The sequence below is a fragment of the Nycticebus coucang genome, chromosome 8 (genome assembly GCF_027406575.1).
Source record: "Nycticebus coucang isolate mNycCou1 chromosome 8, mNycCou1.pri, whole genome shotgun sequence".
Taxonomy (NCBI): Eukaryota; Metazoa; Chordata; class Mammalia; order Primates; family Lorisidae; genus Nycticebus; species Nycticebus coucang.
Window position 1 is genome coordinate 107,855,001 of NC_069787.1, and position 16,607 is coordinate 107,871,607.

General features: G+C 42.8%; 1 protein-coding gene across 1 annotated transcript in view; it reads left to right on the top strand.

Moving 5' to 3' along the window:
• Positions 1 to 10,794: 10,794 nt before the first annotated feature.
• SLC25A36 (solute carrier family 25 member 36) overlaps positions 10,795 to 16,607 on the top strand; it is a 37,773-nt gene continuing 31,960 nt past the window's right edge. Inside the window, exon 1 of the mRNA XM_053599911.1 lies at positions 10,795 to 11,177. Coding sequence (XP_053455886.1) covers positions 10,810 to 11,177 — 368 coding nt within the window. The 5' untranslated portion in view covers positions 10,795 to 10,809. The remainder of the gene's footprint in view (positions 11,178 to 16,607) is intronic.

Consider the following 16,607-nt stretch of genomic DNA (forward strand, 5'->3'; position numbering starts at 1 on the left):
TCCTCACCAAATATTTGTCAGGTGCTGGTCCTCACCAGGGTATTGTCACACCAGAAGTCTAGGTTTTTAACCAATGGCCTTTGACCCTAGTTGCTGACCCAGTGCTCACTTCGTGCCAGGTACTATAGGAGAGAAAAACATCAAGAGCAGTTTTTGGCTTTGGGGGCTAAAAGACCCAAGCTAGCTCCCATGATACCATTAAAGGAGAGCCCAAAGGTAAGTCTCAGATTTTCGTTGCCAGGCTGCAAAGTTTGGGTGGGTACCCAGCACAGTGAATGTAGAGACCCACATCATGGCCCTTTGCCATAGTTTCCCAAAATCAAGGATAAAGAAAAAGATCCTAAAGATTTTGGTGAAGATGGAGCAGGGAAATGGGAAGCAGGAGAGTGAAGTGAGAAAGCTGAATCTGCATCTATTATAACCAGAAGTGTGATCAATAATGTCTAAGAATGATAAATCAAGAAAAACAGCATCAACTGCTATTATCGAGAAATATGGAACTAAAGAAAAAGCAAAAAGTTGAATGTGCCTACCTCTAAGTGCAAAGATGGGGAAACAGAGGAATAAGCTAGAGGGTCTGATGTTTATAACTTCTCTAAAACTACATATTTACTTTTTTACAATAATGTGCATTTCCTGTATTTTTTTTTTTTTTTTTTTTTTGAGACAGAGTCTCAAGCTGTCATCCTGGGTAGAGTACCATGGCATCACAGCTCACAGCAACGTCAAATTCTTGGGCTTAAGTGATTCTCATGCCTCAACCTCCCAAGTAGCTGGGATTACAAGTGCCCACCAGAACGCCTGGCTACTTTTTTGCTGCAGTTGTCATTGTTGTTTTTAGCTGGCCAGGGCCGGGTTCGAACCCGCTAGCCTGGCATATGTGGCCGGCACCCTATCCACTGAGCTTCTGGCGCCGCCCATTTCCTATATTTTTTATTGTGGTAAAATATACATAACATAAAATGTAACATTTTAATCATTTTTGCATACATAATTCAGTGATATTAACTACATTCACATCGTTGTGCAACCATTACCACTATCCTCCAGAACTTTTCAACCATCCTAAATGGAAACTCTATACCCATTAAACCATAGCTCTCCATTTCCTCCTCCCCCAGCCCCTCGTAACCACTATTTACTTTTTTTCTCTATGACTTTGACTAATTTAGGTACCTCATCTAAGTATAATCATATAACAGTTGTCCTTTTGTGTCTGGTTTATTTCACTTAGCATAATGTATTAAGGTTTGGTCCAGGTCAGAATTTCCTTTATAAGGCTGAATAATATTCCATTGTACACATGTACCACAGATTGTTTATCTATTATCTGTTGATGGATGTGTTAATGGGTTGTTTCCCGTATATAACGTTGTTATGTACATTGGTGCACGAATTTGAGTTTCTGCTTTCAACTCTTTTGGGTATACCCAGAAGTGGAATTGCTGGATCATACAAAAATTTTGTTTAACTTTTTGAGGAACTGCCATACAGTTTTTCACAATAGCTGTGCCATTTTACATTCCCACCAGCAGAATACAAGAATTTCACATTGTGGCCAATACTTGGTTTATGCTTTCTGGCTTTTTGTGTGTCTGTTTGCTTATAGTCATCCTAATGCGTGTGAAGTAGTGTATCATTGTAGTTTTGATTTACATTTATTTCCCTAAAAATTAATGATATTGAGTATCTTATCATGGGCTTATTACCAGGTATATATCTTCTTTGGATAAACATAGTTCAAGTTCTTTGCCCATTTTCGAATTAGGCAACTTGTTTGTATTATTTTTCAATAAAAACGAAGAATGAATTTGTTCATTCTTTGAATGCAAGATTTAAATGCCAGTAGGTAAGTTGGAGTTCAAAGCAGGGGTCCTTGGTGAGACTCACAGATGGGGTCTTAAATGAGAAGCAAGGAACTAGTATATATTACCACAGTGCGAAAGATCTGACATGTCCAGGCAAAATAAAAAAGTGTGGTCTCAATGAAAAATAGAAAAAGTCATTTTTTGTTTTGTTTTGTTTCCCATGGCTCCTGGGACACTCTCCTGAATTGGGCCCTAAAAGATAGTCTTTCCTATAAGAAAAATGTTGATTTACTATGAGAAAAATCCATTTTTACAAGTAAAGCCCTTTATTTCCAGAGCCACATGTGAGAGGACCCATTTATACCAGGTTGCCTATATTGAGCTACACCAAGCAGGACACAACTGATTTGCCAAGACAGGAGGAGACGTTAGTCTGTGTTGGTGAGAAGGCAGCCACCACCTCGGACTTGGGATATAAATCCAGATTCTTCCTGTGGGGAAGAAATCCTCATGACCCTGACAAAAGTGCAGCCATTTTGGGAGATAGAGAAAGCAGGCCAGAATCCAAACTGCGTGACCACTGCAACCCCCTCCCCAAACCTCTGTAAATCCTTGCAAAACTGATAAGAGTATAGCCATCTTGGGAGGACAGCTAGTGACAGAAAGCAGAAGAGAGACCAAATGGCACAGTTACAGCAATCCCCTCTCCACATTCTTGGAATGCTTCAAGGCCAGTGTTCTTGGGAAACATCAAAAGTCTCCTCCCCTGGTCCTGGCTGATACTAGAGATAAGACCCTGGGGAGAAGATTAACACCTTTGCAGAAAAGAGTAGTTCTAAGATCAGTCCGTGACCCTCCATCATTCACTCTGCTGGGAAAAGAGATGATAGCTCTCATCTGAATTCCAACTACATTAATAAGAGCCTTTTGAAACCCTGAAAGCTGAGTTAACTCCTGGGCAGACTCCACTCTGCACTTAATCTTTCTCTCTTCCAATAGACTTTCTAATCCCTGAACTGGCCTCGGTCCTTCCCTCTCCCCCTCCCCCACCCCCCACACAGACATTCTATTCAGGCCTCTCAGGCCCCTCCCTACGACCTGCAGAGCCTGGACCAAGTAGAGCACCCTGGGGGCACATACACAGAACCATTTTAACTTGAAAGCCCAGAGTCAAAGAAGAAAAACCACTCAACAAAAAAATCACCGCCGTGATAAAGACTCCATTCAGATCATCTCCCACAAGGGATGACAATGTAGCTACCTCAGAAGATCCCAACTTCAAAGAAATTATGGAAATAACAGAAAAAGAATTCAGATTATGGATGGCAAAACAGATAAGAGAATTGAAAGAAAGGTGGAAAACTACTCACAGGAAATCCAAAAATGGACCCAAGGATTTAAGGAAAGATAGGACGAAGTCTTACCTATCTCCACCGCTGCCTCTGGATGCTTAACACCAGCATGTCTAAGAAACACTATACACGTTTTGTCTTCTCAGGCACCGCATCTTCTGATGTCCTTCCAAAAGTTTTTTTTTATGTGTGTTGGTAGTTGTTGTTGTTAAGAACTACAGCTTATATTCTCCAGCAACCAAAGTAACTATTGAAATGAGGTAGACTGGATATACAAGTATAGACTCTGGAGAGCCAGACTACCTAGGTTTCCATCCCATCTTAGCTGCTTGTTAGTTGACTCACCATGGCAAATCCCCTAACCTCTCTGTACTTTAGTTTCTTCATCTATAAAATAGTACCACATTAGATTATAAATAGGTTAATTTATTTATTACTTTGACAGAGTCTTGCTCTGTTGCCCAACTGGAGTGCATTGGCTTCACGGTAGCTCACTACAACCTGAAAGTCCCCAGCTCAAGTGATCCTCTTGCTTCAGCCTCCCAAGTGGTTGTGACTACAGCCACCCGCCATACCTGGCTAATTTTTTTGGTTTGATTTTTAGTAATTATTTTGCAACACCCTGTGTTGCTCAGGGTGGTCTGGAACTCCTGGCCTCAAACCATCCTCCCACCTTGGATTACAGGCATGAGCCACCAGGCCCTGCCTGGATTAACTTCAAAATACTTGCTAAGGGCTTACAACAATGCCTGACACATAGGAAATACTATATAAATCTGAACCTCCTTGAGATTACCACCTTTTTGACACAGAGTACCCAGAAGGATGTTCACTCAGCTGTTAACAACGGTTGCCTCTCAGGAGTGGGATTTAGGAAAGGAGGCCGACAGGAGGATTTTAATTTCTACCTGTGCTCCACTGTATTGTTGTAATGTATTCCTTTTTATTAAAAGTAAAATGAAGGAAAAAATTAAATGACATTGGCCTAAGAGAATACAAAACAGCCTCTCCCAAATCTCTCACTAAAATAGCTAAGAAGACAGAGATTTAAAAAAAAAAAAAAATCCTACCCAAACATTTAACACTAATGTAGCTAATCCTACGCAACAGGAAATCCACGGGAATTGTGAACCCACAAGACCAATGAAAGCAAAGGGTTGGGAGTGGGGTGAGATTGGTGGTCTATCTATGCTCTGTGTCAGCTCCTGCCCCAATAAATGTTAAGAATTCTTCTTCAGACAATTAGCAATTCAGTGTCAACCGAGATATCGAGCCCCCTTTACTTCACTGTCAGTTTTGCTTGTCTGTTTAGAAGCAGGCCTGGGAGGTGACTGCGCTGACAGGGAAGAGCCGTTTCTTTTCATATTCAGCAAGAAACTACAACCCCCAGAAGACGCCTGGGCAGGAATAGGGGCGGGATGCAGGGGAAAGCGCGTCTCCGGCCCCAGCGAGGTCTGGGTCCCAGCCGCCCTGCCCTAACGTCATTCTCCAGGAAAAGCACCTGGAAGCTCGTCTGCGCCGGGGGCCCGGGCTGGAGAAGCCTCGCCTTTGTGCTGGTCTTGAAAGACTAGCTGGAAAACGTACTTTATTCAAACAGGCACCAGAAGAAAAGTTACCAAAAAGCGGGCAGACGCCTGTCTCTGGAACCCCAGCAAGTCTGACCGCCAACTCAACCCTGAGCCCCGCGAGGATGACGTCGCAGCCACACCCGAGGGGGCGGTCCCCTGGACGCTCCAGCTAGAATGTTCAGGGGTCACAGTTTGCTTCCACGGTGGCATCTGAATGACTTTTTTTTTTTCTTTTTAGAGTCTCACTACGTCGCCCTCGGTAGCGTGCCGTGCTGTCACAGCTCACAGCAACCTCCAACTCCTGGGCTTAAGTGATTCTCTTGCCTCAGCCTCCCAAGTAGCTGGGACTACAAGCGCCTGCCACAACGCCCAGTTATTTTTTGTTGTAGTTGTCATTGTTGTTTAGCAGGCCCGGGCCAGGTTTGAAACCACCAACCCCGGTGTATGTGGCTGGTGCCATAACCATTGTGCTACGGCCACCAGGCCCTGAATGACGTTTAATGAAACATTCTGGCCCGGCGCAGTGGCTCACGCCTGTAATTCCAGCATTTGGGAGGCCGAGGAGAGTGGATTGCCTGAGCTCATAAGTTCGAGACCAGCCTGAGCCAGAGACAGATCCCGGTCTCTAAAAATAGCTGGGCATTGTGGTGTGCGCCTGTAGTCCCAGCTACTTGGGAGGCTGAGGCAAGAGAGTTGCTTGAGCCTTGGAGTTTGAGGTTGCTATGAACTATAAACACCACCTCACTCTAACAAGCCAAATGGCCATCAGTGGAGAATGGGTGAACAAAATGTGAATATGTGACATTTTGTATCACATTCCCTACATTTAAGTATTACTCCCCATGATTACATTAATGTACACAGCTATGATTTAATTTTTAAAAAAGAAAAAAACTATGATTGCATTAGTGTACATAGCTATGATTTAATTAAAAATAAAAGAGAGAGAGAGAGAAAGCATTACTGAGTCCTACAAGGGAATGAAGAACGGATACATGCTGTGACATGAACGAACTTTGAAAACATTAAATTTAGTGAAAGAAACCAGAAACAATAGACTAAAGAGCTCCTGTAGAGACTTCCCACTTGAGGAAGACTTGGGTCTTTCCTTCTGCCAGAAGCTCTGGTGCTTTTTACCCCTTCTGTATTCCTTTCTGTCTAATAAAATCCTATCTTACCACTGGGGGGGAAAAAAGAAAGAAACCACACACAGAAGCCCACATACTATATGGTTTATACAACTATTTTAAATTGCACATGAACTTTATGGACGCCCTGTATATAAGAAATGATCAGAATCAGCAAAACCAGGGAGTTAGAAAGTAAATTAGTGCTTGTTAGGGGATAAAAGAAGAAAATGGGAGTGACTGGCACAGCGCCCGTGGGTCAAGCAGCTAAGGCGCCAGCCACGTACACCTGAGCTGGCGGGTTCGAATCCAGCCCGGCCGGCCAAACAATGACAGCTGCAAACAAAAAATAGCCGGGTGTTGTGGCGGGCGCCTGTAGTCCCAGCTACTTGGGAGGCAGAGGCAGGAGAATCACTTGAGCCCAGGAGTTGGAGGTTGCTGTGAGCTGTGATGCTACACCACTCTACCCAGGGCGACAGCTTGAGTTTCTGTCTCAAAAAAACAAACAAACAAAATAAATAAATAAATAAAAAGAAAATGGGAGTGACTGCTAACAGGCATGGGGTTGCTTTTTGTGGGAGAAAAATATTCTGGAATTAGGTAATGGAGATGGCTGCACACTTTGGAATATACTAAAATGCACTAAACCATACAGTTTAAATAGATGAAATTTATAGTGTGTGGATTGTATCTCAATAAAGCTGAGAAAGAAGTATCTGCCAAATGTTAATGCAACGTCTTTTGGAAGCATTGGCCAGAGGTGCAGATTTTTCAACTTTTCTGTTTTTGTCAATTTTTTTCCCTTCAAACGGGCAGCTATTACATAACCAACTGAAGCTCTGGTGTCAGACAGATTGTATTCAAATCCAGGCTCTTCTAGGAAACCAGTTAAATTGGGTAGTCTTGGGCAAGTCACTTAATTATTCTAAGTCTCAGGCTAGTCATGGTACCTCCCATCTATAATCCCAGCACTTTGGGAAGCTGAGGCAGGAAGATCTCTTGAGACCAGGAGTTCTAGACCAGCCTGAGCAACATAAGGAGCCCTCATCTCTACAAAAAAAAAAAAAAAAAAGAAAGAAAGAAAAGAAAAAGACAAAAAGATTAGGCATGTTGGAATGCACCTGTAGTCCCAGCTATTTGGGTGGCTGAGGTGAGAGGATCACTTAAGCTCAGCAGTTTGAGGTTGCAGTGAGCTATGACAATGCTACAGTACTCTACCCCAGGCCACAGGAGACACTGTCTCAAAACAAACAGATTATTCTAAATTTCAGTTTTCTCTGGCTCAGCACCCGTAGCACAGTGGTTATGGCGCCAGCCACATACACCGAGGCTGGCAGGTTCGACCCCAGCCCAGGCTGGCTAAGCAACAATGACAACTGCAGCAGAAAAATAGCCGGGTGTATTGGTGGGCGCCTGTAGTCCCAGCAACTCGGGAGGCTGAGGCAAGGGAATCACTTAAGCCCAAGAGTTCGAGGTTGCTATGAGCTGTGACGCCATATCACTCTACCTAGGGTGACATAGTGAGATTCTGTCTCAAAAAAAATAAAAATAAAAGAATAAATAAATAAATCTCAGTTTTCTCATATGAAATGAGGGAAATTATATCACTTACCTCATAAAGTAGTTGTGATAGTTTAATGACAGATGTTATAACTTGGCATGGTGTCAGGAGGCTATAGTCCCAGATACTCGGGAGACTGAGGTGAGAGGATCGCTTTAATCCAGGAGTTTGAGGAAGGAAGGAAAAAGGAAGAGAGGAAGGGAGGGAGGGAAAGAAAAGAGAGAAAGAGAAAGAGAGAGAAGAGAAGGAAGGAGGGAAGTAGGGAAGGAAGGAGAGAGGGAAGGAAGGAAGGAATGATAAAGGTCAGGTGTGGTGACTCACACCTATAATCCTAACACTTTGGAAAACTGAGGCGAGAGGATCACTTGAGTGCAAGAGTTTGAAGCTGTAATGAGCTACAATCGTGAGTGACACTCCAGCCTGGGTGACAGAGTGAAACCTTGTGTTTAAAAAAAAAAAGAAGGAATATGTTTAAAAGCTCTTAGCTCAGACCCTGGCACATTACTAAGTGCTTAAGAAATATCAGCTACCATCTTTGTTATTAAAAACATAAGTGGTCTTCAAAAAGTTCATGGATGGGCGGTGCCTGTGGCTCAAGGAGTAGGGCGCTAGTCCCATATGCCAGAGGTGGCAGGTTCAAACCTAGCCCTGGCCAAAAAAAAAAAGTTCATGGAGAATGAATATTATGAAAAAACTATGCATAAATTTCAGAATGTTTTTGCATCAGAATAAACTTGTACTAACTTGTTATGACACATCTGAACAGAATCTTGTTTGAGGCACTAGGAAGAATAAGGCATCAGTTTGAAAAGGGTCCCTATCAGACAACATGAATTGTGCTAAAATTGAAGCAAGAACAAACATTAAATTTATGGTGAAGCTTTGGTGGAAGAATGGTGAAGCCATTGCTGTTTTACGAAAAGTTTAGGGGGACAATGCCCCAAAGAAATCAGCAGTTTACAAATGCATCACCTGTTTTAAGAAAGAACCAGGGGATGTTGAAAATGAAATCCACAGTGGCAAACCATTCACATCAATTTGCAAGAAAAAATTAATTTCATTCACATTCTAAGTAAAGAGTAATGACAATTAACACAAGCACTAGAGAATGCCACAGATATCTCATTTGGTTCAGTTTACATGACTCTGTCTGAAAAATTAAAGTTAAGCAAACATTCCACTGGATAGGTGTCAAAACAGTTACGCCTAGATCACCTGCTGCTAAAAGCAGAACTTTCAGTGGAAATTTTAAATAAGTGGGATCAAGATGCTGAAGGGTTTCTTCAAGGAATTGTATAAAATACATTCCTGAAGACAAAGAAAAATCAAAGCAATGGCTACCAAGAGGTGGAAGCCGTTCAGTAAAAGCAAAACAAGTTAAGTCAAGAGCAAAGGAGGTGACAATAGCTTTGGGATGCTCAGCATTTTGCTTGTTGACTTTTTGGAGGCCCAAAGAACAATAACATGGGCTTATTACGAAACTGTTTTAAGAAAGTTAGCCAATGTTTTAGCAGAAAAATCCTCAGGACAGAGCAGCACCAAAGTGTCCTTCATCATGACGATGCTCATTCTTTTCATCAAACAAGAGCAATTTTGTGAGAATTTTGATGGGGAAGCGTTATCCTCCTGATTTGGCATCTTCTGACTTCTTTTTGCTTCCTAATCTTAAAAATCCATAAAGGGTACCCATTTTCCTTCAGTTAATATTGCAAAAATGATTGCATTGATATGGTTAAATTCCCAAGACCTTCAGTTCTTTAGGAATAGACCAAATGGCTGGTATCATTACTTATAATTTGTCTTGAACTTCATGGAGTTTATGTTTAGAAATGAAGTTTATGTATATATATATTTCTTTTAATGTAACTTTTCATGAGCTCTTTGAAGTACCTTCATGTAAGGCAATAAAATGATAATAATAATAGCCAGTACTTGTACAGCATACTTACATAGCACTGCTGGAGGTACTTTACGTATGTTAACATATTTAATTCTCACACCTACTTTTTGAGGTAAACACTCTTTGCCCTTCTTATAGATGAACAATTACCATGAAATGGATGAACACTTGCAGTGGGATGCAGTTTGTACATTTTGTACAGGAAAAGGCAATCAGGGGAGAGATTTCATGAAGGAAGTGGCCTTGGAAAGAAAGGAATGTAAAATATGGGAAATTCCACTTGGGTGAGAAAGGGCAGTGAGGGCCTTGCAAGTATAAAGGAAGTTATGTGAGCAGAGAGGTTGAAATATTAAAATTTGCTCAATCTGGTGATGAGCTTAAGGGTATCTGTTGTATTATTTTCTGGACTTTTCTGCACCTTAGAAATAACCACTAGGGCGGCGCCTGTGGCTCAATCGATAAGGCGCCGGCCCCATATACCGAGGGTGGCGGGTTCAAACCCAGCCCTGGCTGAACTGCAACCAAAAAATAGCTGGGCGGTTGTGGCGGGCACCTGTAGTCCCAGCTACTCGGGAGGCTGAGGCAAGAGAATTGCTGAAGCCCAGGAATTGGAGGTTGCTGTGAGGTGTGTGATGCCACGGCAGTCTACCGAGGGCTATGAAGTGAGACTCTGTCTCTACAAAAAATAAATAAATAAAATATTTAAAAAATCCTTAAAAAAAAGAAATAACCACTAATGGATAAAAATAAAAAAATATTTAATCACCGTGTTCTGGAGAAATAAAACATTTTACTTCCTTTAATTTTGACCTTCCTATGTATACATACAAGAAACATTTTGCTGATCGGTACAATAAGTAAATGCCAGTTTGCTTTACCCTTAGTGTTTTAATTCTATTCGCCTTTTTTACTTACTTCAGTTTGGAGATATTTGGGGCCATATAATTTTACCTCGATCCTTGTTGTGATTTCACAATATTCCATAGTTCTCTGATTTATTTCTCTGGTCCCCCATTTTTTAATTTCAATTTTTATTTATTTATTTTTAATTGTGAATACATTGTTTTTCCGGTCCCCCATTGATCCCAATTTTCTGCAACTACAAGCACTGTTCCTAAGACTGGGATTCTGCACACCAATTACTCTTGTACAGGCCCTTTCATGCGTTTTTCAAGTGTTATTCCGGGGTAGGCACCAGGAAACGGAATTGTCGGGTCATAAATCCAATATTTTCTTAGAAAATTCGCTTGTGAACCCAGAACCCAACTAGCTTTACCCAGAACCCAGCTTTCCCCATACCCCTGGTAGGCGTGCGCAGGCCTATCCGCGCGCCCGCGCAGACCCAGACGGCGCCTGAGCCGCTTGCCAGCTGGACCGATTAAGTGCTAGGACGCAGAGACCTGCTACACCCTGGGCACTCTGTCAGGCCCCGCCTCGCGGCCCCTTTCATTGAAAAATCCCTAAGCGATCACGTGAAAGAGCCGTGCAGGCCCATGACGTCATCAAGCCCCGACCAACGAGAGCCTCTGTTTATGTCGGGTCCATCAAATATTCATACCTCTCCCCGCCCACCCGCCGCCGCCGCCGCCGCCTTGTCGCCCTCTGGCTCAGGTCTGGGGCGCCGAGGTAGAGCCGGCGGCTTCGCGGCTGGAGCGCAGCGGGGGGGCTGCGTCGGTGCTTTCCGCAGCCGCGTCTCCGCCTGCTCCCCTTGCAGTCCCCGGGGCGTTGTACGCCTCCAGTCTGGGACCTACGCCACCGGCCCTAGCGGGCGGCCGGATTCGTGTCCCGCTTCAGCTCCCGGAGGACATGCTGGAGAGAGAATGAGCCAGAGAGACACGCTGGTGCATCTGTTTGCTGGAGGGTAGGTCCCGGCGTGCGTGCGCTCTGGGGTTAAGGGCGCTGGGCCCGGTCGCGGGCGGGAGGGGCAGGGGGCTCCAGGCGGGGGCGCGAGGGAGGGAGGCCGCTGGCCGTAGGGTGAGGCCCAGCCCAGGGATGGTGAAGGGGCCCAGTCCCGGGGAGCAGTGGAGTGAGGCTTGTGCAGGGTGGCTGAGGCGATGAGGTTCTGGCGAGGAGGGTTGGGAGACGAAGCCCCTTAGGGCCCACGGAGCCGAGGCGAGGCGGTGGCCCTATCCGCGTGCTTGAGTAGCGGGCGGGGCTGGGGTCCAGGCCAGCTCCTCGGTACCCGCGGGAGCGGGCCACGCGCCGCCGTCTAGCGGTGTCCGGATCCGGGGCCGTGGTGAGGAGACCCCAGGTCTGGACCCCGCATAGCTTTTCTAGCCCGAGGGGGACAGGGCGGGAAGTGTGGAGGCCGAGGACAAAATGGGCGCCGGGGCCTTCTCTGCCTGCGCTCCTTGCTGAGCGGGCTGGGGCCTCGTCTCGTCACTCACGCTCCACCTCGGACTTCGGGCAGTTGATTTCCGGGCCTGGCTCTGCTGGCGTGAGTGCTCAGAAGTGTTTGGCCATTAGCGGGAAGAGCTTTAGTTCTTTTCTCTTTCCCGTAGTTCCTTAAGTCGTTTCTAGCTCTTGGAAAATTTCCTGCCCGAGCCTTTTCATGTTGTGAGATGTGCACAGCGGCGGTGCCTTTGGGGTCAGATTATTCTTATGAAAACCAGCCCTCCTGGACACAGGCTGTTTTTTGTTGTTGTTGCTTAAAGGGGAAAGTGGAGATGGAGAGAGGTCACATTCTTTGACGATAGGGTTCACCTTCTTTGGCGATAGTTACTGTGTGTGTGTGTGTACAAGATTAGGACTAATCTTAATATCTTAGTTCCTTGATTTCCAACGTGAGTACTATAGCTATTTTGCAGAGCTCATTTAGTGTCTCTCCTTAGCTTTATTCTTTCCAAAGTATTTGGAGTATTACAGCAATATTAAGAGCTACTTCCTATTTGTGGAATTATGAAGTTTTTACATCAAAAATGGCTACGGTAAATTATGCTGAGGCAGACCAGCTTGTCCTTCAACCTTGCAGTTTATTTTTAGAGCAGCCACTTTAAGAATATTAAATACATACGCATTCTGTTCACGGTGTCTAGCTTTGAGTTGGGACTTACGGATTCTATTGCCAGTGATGGCAGTACTTTCTTTAGGTTGCCACATATTCTTTCAACAAATACTATATGGCAGTATTGGACTAGTCACTGTTCTGGTATTTTCTTTTCATTTGTGAGGTCCAGGTTAGGCAAAGTTTGCTTTCCATATTTTTGAAATGTATATTACCAATAATCAGGCAAATTAAATCATTGTTTAAAAATCCCAGTAGTTATCATGCTCTTGAAAAGCCGAGATGTCTTGGCATGCAAAAATTAAATTTCCTCTCGTTAGTAGATCTGTGGTAACAGCCAAAAGGAGAACACACATCTGGTTTGGCTACTATTTTAATTTGGGTGAAAAATGAACAAACCCTTTGATTTTATTGCTTCATCCCTAAAATTAGGAGGTTGTACTATGTAATCTCAGAGGCCTTTCTCTAGATCCTAACATTTCAATTACTCTACATTCAGGATTCATCTATCAAGTTTTGTTAAAAAATAGGGCGCACATATTTGAAATAAATGTTAGGTGATTGCACTAACTTTGAGCTTGGATTAGGATCATTATTTTATTATTATTAATGTATGCAAATTTAGGCCCTTTTGGTTAGCTTTTTCTTTAATAATAGCAATGGAGGGCTTTTGTAATACATAAACATAGATTAGGAGTTCCCCCCTTCGAAAAAAAAGTCTAGCAGGTACCGTTTATATAGAATACAGTAAAACCTCTGTAAATTGAGCACCCAAGGGACTGTAACAAACAGGTCCTCACAAGGAACTAGGCCTGATGCCTACATATGGTGCATGTCCAGTCTATAAAAATAAGGTCGGCATAAGAAGGTGGTCAGCTATAGAGGTTCTACCGTGTTAAATGAGATCCTGATGTGTGGGATCTGATACAAGACAGGTGCTTACTCCTGTAAATTCTCTTCCTTTGTATATCGTCTTGATTTTATTTTTACGTGTGGTTGTATAAATGATTATGATAATTAGCCTAGTTTATTTCTGTTTTGTCTGTATTTTTTATTAGTCTCATCTTTTTTTTAATATCCATCCATTAAGGCACTTTTATTTTTGTTTATTTTTGTTTATTTTTATTTTATAATATTAAGGGAGTACAAAAACATACCTTATCTTTTTGTTTATTTTTCGAGACTGGGTCTTGCTCTGTTGCATAGGCTAGAGCAGGGGTCCTCAAACTACGGCCCGCGGGCCAAGAGTACATTGATCCGGCCCTCCGGGTGTTTTGCCGCTGCTGCGGGTCCTGCTACAGTGCGCATGTGTGGAAAGTGTGCGGCACTCTCCCGACTCCTCTCCTCTCTGTTCCTCGACTCCTTCTCTCTGTCTCTGTCTGTCTCGGGACTAACTGATGCACATTTGCATCACTTGTTACGACTAGCAGTGACAAATATGGAACCAGACATTGACCATCTCATTATCCGAAAGCAGGCCCATAGTTCCCATTGAAATACTGGTAAGTTTGTTGATTTAACTTTAGTTGTTCTTCATTTTAAATATTGTATTTGTTCCCGTTTTGTTTTGTTTTTTAATTCAAAATAAGATATGTTCAATGTGCATAGGAATTTGTTCATGGTTTTTTTTTTTTTTTTTAAACTATAGTCCGGCCCTCCAACGGTCTAGGGGACAGTGAACTGGCCCCCTGTTTAAAAAGTTTGAGGACCCTTGGGCTAGAGTGTAATGGCATTGTCATAGCTCAGTGCAACCATGTATTCTAGATTCAGGCAATCCTCCTGCTTCTCAGCCTCACTTCTACCTGGGACTATAGGTTCATGCCATGATGCTTAGCGATTTTTTTTTTTTTTTTTTTTTTTTTGGTAGAAACTGGGTCTTGCTTTGTTGCCGGGGCTGGTCTAGAACTCCTGGCCTCAAGCTTTCCTCTCACTGGCACCCCCAAAGTGCTGGGCCTATAGGCCTGAGTCCCAGCAGCCATTTTAAGAATATTCTTAATAAAATACAGAATTTTTTATCTTGATATAGTTATGTAAATAGAAAGTTATAGCATTTATTTTTTACTTGAATAATACCCACATAGGAAAAAGAAAGCAATCTCTTTATAGGCTGTTGTGCCTGGGCTACTTCACGTACATTTATTGTTTGGATTAAGTGTAGTGCATTTAAAAAGAACTAAGAGTAACCTTTCACAGTAGCATCTAATCTTAGGCAAGGATTTTTGGAATATGGAGCCTTTTGGCTGGTTTTCTGATGAGGAAAATTTTCTATAATCAAGTATATATCTGGATATCAGATTTTTAATAGCCTAGTATCAGTTGTTTTTTTGTTGTTGTTGTTTTGAGACAGAGTCTTGCTTTGTTGCCCTTGGTAGAGTGCTGTGGTGTCATAACTCATGGTAACCTCAAACTGTTGGGTTCAAGTGATCCTTTTGCCTCAGCCTCCCAAGTGGCTGGGACTGTAGGCACCCACCCGGCTGTTTTTTAGTATTTTTAGAGATGGAGTCTCTTGCTTAGGGTGGTCTTGAACTCCTAATCTCAGTCTACCCGCCTCGGCCTCCCAGAGTGCTACTATCTATATTGTTAAAGCAGGAACATTTGAAGCACACTAGTGCTGAACCTTGGTTATGGGTGATGTACTCACATGTATAACTCGTGCTTTAAGATACCCTTTGGTCTCATTATGTTTTTGCCAGAGTTAATATTCAGAGTTTGTGAGATCATTGGTTAGGTTAATGGAGTTACAGAGGCACATCATGGCAACCTGCAAAAAGTATAAATACGATTTAAATTTTAGCTGTACTTTTAATAACATTGTATGTCTATATGAAGAGATACAAGCTGCATATTATCTACGAAGAGGTAGTTCTTTTTTATTTTTTCTATTTGAGGAAGAGATTGTTTCCTATCGGAGCTATAAACCTTCAAAGTTTATGTGGGTGAATTTTTTTTTTTGAGACATAGTCTCACTATGTTGCCTTTAGTAGGGTGCTGTGGCATCGCAGCTCACAGCAACCTCAAACTCCTGGGCTTAAGCAATTCTCTGCCTCAGTCTCCCAAGTAGCTGGGACTACAGGTGCCTGCCACAATGCGGGGCTATTTTTTAGTTGCAGTTGTCGTTGTTTAGCTGGCCCGGCTGGATCCGAACCCGCCAGCCTGGGTATGTGTGGCTGGTGCCCTACCCACTGAGCTACGGGTTCTGCCTATGTGGATGAATCTTTTCTTTGTAGCTCCTATGACAGTGAGAGAACTTAATATATGTAGTAATATTGCAGATAATCTAAGAATTTGTTTGTTTTTATGTCCTGGAATTCAAATGTTCATTTATTAAATCATTTATGTACTAACTCAGTAAGAAATTCCTATTTTGTTATAAATGTAGTATTTATTGTTAAATTATTTTACCTGCTTCCTGGCAAGATCAGAGCAGAAGTGCAATAAAATGATAATTAACCTAGTTTATTTCTACTTTATCTATATTTTTTATTAGTCCCATATATTTTCTTTTTTCTTTCTTTTTTTTTTTTGTGTGTGTGTAGAGGCAGTCTCACTTTATTGCCCTCCATAGAGGGCCGTGGCATCACACAGCTCACAGCAACCTTCAACTCCTGGAGCTTAGATGGTTCTCTTGCCTCAGCCTCCCAAGTAACTGGGACTGCAGGCATCTGCCACAACGCCCGGCTATTTTTTGGTTGCAGTTTGGCCGGGGCTGGGTTTGAACCCACCACCCTCAGTATATGAGGCCGGAGCCTCACCCACTGAGCCACAGGCGCCGCCCAGTCCCATATCTTTTTTTAATACCAATCCATTAATGTACTTTTATTTTTGTTTATTTTTATTTTATAATATTATACTTTGGTTACGTGAATTGCTTTTGTACAATTTGAGTCAGTGTGCCCCTCCCCTGTACAGTATGCATTGTACTTATTAGGTATGAATTTACCCCTTCCTGCCCCTCCCACCTTCTTGCTTTCCATTGAGTTTTACTACCAAATATGCACATGGGTGTTGATCAATCAGTTCCAATTTAATAGTGAGTACATGCAGTGTTTGTTTTCCATTCTTGGGAAACTTCACTTAGAAAAATAGTCTCCAGTTCCATTCATGTTGTTGCAAAAGGTATTCGTTTACTCTATTAGTTTACTCTTTTTTCTAAACTCACGTATTAATTTTCTAAACTCTTTTTCTAAACTTGGGTTGGTTCCACAGCTTTACGATTATGAACTGTACTGCAATAAACATTCTTTTTGGTAAAGTGACTTTTTTTCCTTAAGGTGAGTGCTCAATGGT